Below are 2,022 nucleotides of genomic sequence, written 5' to 3'. Positions count from 1 at the left end.
TCTTTCTGCTCCCTCTCCTGTCTCTCCCTCTCTTTTTGCTCCCTCTCCTGTCTCTCCCTCTCTTTCTGCTCCCTCTCCCGTCTCTCCATCTCTTTCTGCTCCCTCTCCTGTCTCTCATTCCTCTCCCTAGCCTTTTTCTCTGTCTCTCTCTGCTCCCTATTCATTCTCTCCCTCTCTTTCAGCTCTCTATCATATTCCCTTCTCTCCCTGTCTGCTTGCTCTTTTTCTCTTCTCTCCTTCCCTTTCTGCTCCTCCCTTCTTTCACTCTCCCATTCCTTTTCTTTCTCCTTCTCTCTACGCTCCTTTTGCTCTCTGTCCTCTTTTTTCCTTTCCATGTCCTCTATTTCTTTCCTGTCACTCTCTTTTTGCTTCATCTCCTGTTTCTCTCCCTTTTCTTCTCTCTCCTCTTTCTCTCTCCTCTCTCTCTCCCTATGTTCCTTTTCTACTTTCTCCCTGTGCTCCCTCTCTCGTTGTTCTCGTTCTCTCTGCTCCTTCAGCTCTCTCTCTCTCTGTCTCTCCTTGTCGTCTCGATCCAGCCGGGGGGGGGTTGGATTGTGCAGCTGTTTGGGAAGTGACTGGCGTCTGTCAATCAATCAGTTCAGAGAGACTGGTTCAGATCTGGGCCTTTTCCTAGGTTAGTTAGTATCAGTCCTAACAGCTGAGTTATCTCACAACGCTTTACAGTTAGAGCAGGTCTAGACCACACTCTATAATTCACAGAGAACAATTCCTGCCCTAAGAAAGCATATGGTGTGACAAATGGTGTGTACCTCAGTGCGAGGCCAGCTCTGTGCCACGGCTTCCGAGAACACACTCTGACGTAATCTTTCTTGTTGACGTTCTCCAAGAACTTGACATACAGACGCTGGTAGCACATTTTGGCATCACCGAAATAACCCAGATACTGAGAGAGGAGACAAGAAGAAGAACCGCAGTTTAGAGAGAAAAAAGCATTGTTCTTTATGAAAGCAGTCTAACTTCAGGATACAAATGAGGATCTATCAAACTGGACGGACTATGAGAAGGAGCTCATGCAACCACACTGAACATCTCAACTGTCCCTTTCACTTCGTGAGGTTTGTTCCCCAGCCTGCCTAAGGTCCCCCATAGGCAAAAAAGACTACAGTATTAGGGGACCACTACGGTCTATATAAAAGAGACTTCAGATACAGTATTAGGGACCACTAAGGTCTATATAAAGAGACTTCAGATACAGTATTAGGGGACCACTAAGGTCTATATAAAGAGACTTCAGATACAGTATTAGGGGACCACTAAGGTCTAAATAAAAGATGTCCCTAATCTACATCATCATTAAGAGAGAGACACACTTTGTGGAAATGGGGCCTGACATCCCGGCTGTGTTCTGAACCCACAGAGCGCTTTATACCAACAGCCATTTAGTACTGGACCTGTGGGAGTCCCGAGGTAAACGTGAGGCTGCTGGAGGACTCACATTACTGGTTGCACAGAACTGCCGCTGCCCATCTTTAATCTCTGGACTGAACTTCTGGAGCAAGGCTTTTTGCACCCTCCAGATGGGCGGGGGCTCCCGGCCAGTCTGCAAGGCCATCTGGCGACATAAACAAACCCAGTTTAGTGTAAAGGCATACTTCACTGTGCGTACTTCCTTGAAGGTGTGGGGGACTCACCTTAAGCGTCCCAATGTCCTCAGTCCGGACCACAAACTCGTCCCTTTCACGGAAGATTCCCTCGCCTCCGCTCTCACTGTCCTCCTCCTCGCTCTCCCCAGCTATGGCGGCATCAGCCTGCTTCTTCGCCAGGTGGAGGGAGGTGAGACGCTGGGATGCTGGGGCCTCTTCTGGGGTTGGAGGGGATGGTGGGGGAGAGGATGATGAAGAGGGTGAGGAAGAGGCGGGGGATGAGGGAGAAGGCTGCTCAGCTTCAGGCTCCTGGTCCGGATCAGAGGAGGATGGAGGAGGGGTGGTGGATGGAGGAGGAATGGACTGGCCCAGGGGAAAGCTGGAGAGGGGTGGGGACGGGAGGACTGGAGGGGAGGCG

At 50.3% G+C, this 2,022-nt stretch overlaps 1 protein-coding gene across 1 annotated transcript in view; it reads right to left on the bottom strand.

Moving 5' to 3' along the window:
• Nucleotides 1–2,022, bottom strand: part of prr12b (proline rich 12b) — an 18,306-nt gene that overhangs the window by 3,212 nt on the left and 13,072 nt on the right. Inside the window, exons 7-10 of the mRNA XM_034894497.1 lie at nucleotides 1,653–2,021; nucleotides 1,457–1,573; nucleotides 771–904; nucleotides 165–582 (exon numbers count right to left, since the gene is read on the bottom strand). Of these exons, the coding sequence (XP_034750388.1) occupies nucleotides 165–582; nucleotides 771–904; nucleotides 1,457–1,573; nucleotides 1,653–2,021 (1,038 nt within the window). The remainder of the gene's footprint in view (nucleotides 1–164; nucleotides 583–770; nucleotides 905–1,456; nucleotides 1,574–1,652; nucleotide 2,022) is intronic.

Source organism: Etheostoma cragini, chromosome 15 (genome assembly GCF_013103735.1).
Source record: "Etheostoma cragini isolate CJK2018 chromosome 15, CSU_Ecrag_1.0, whole genome shotgun sequence".
Lineage (NCBI taxonomy): Eukaryota > Metazoa > Chordata > Actinopteri > Perciformes > Percidae > Etheostoma > Etheostoma cragini.
The sequence above is the reverse complement of the archived record's forward strand: the minus strand, read 5'-3'. Positions and strand labels throughout refer to the sequence as shown.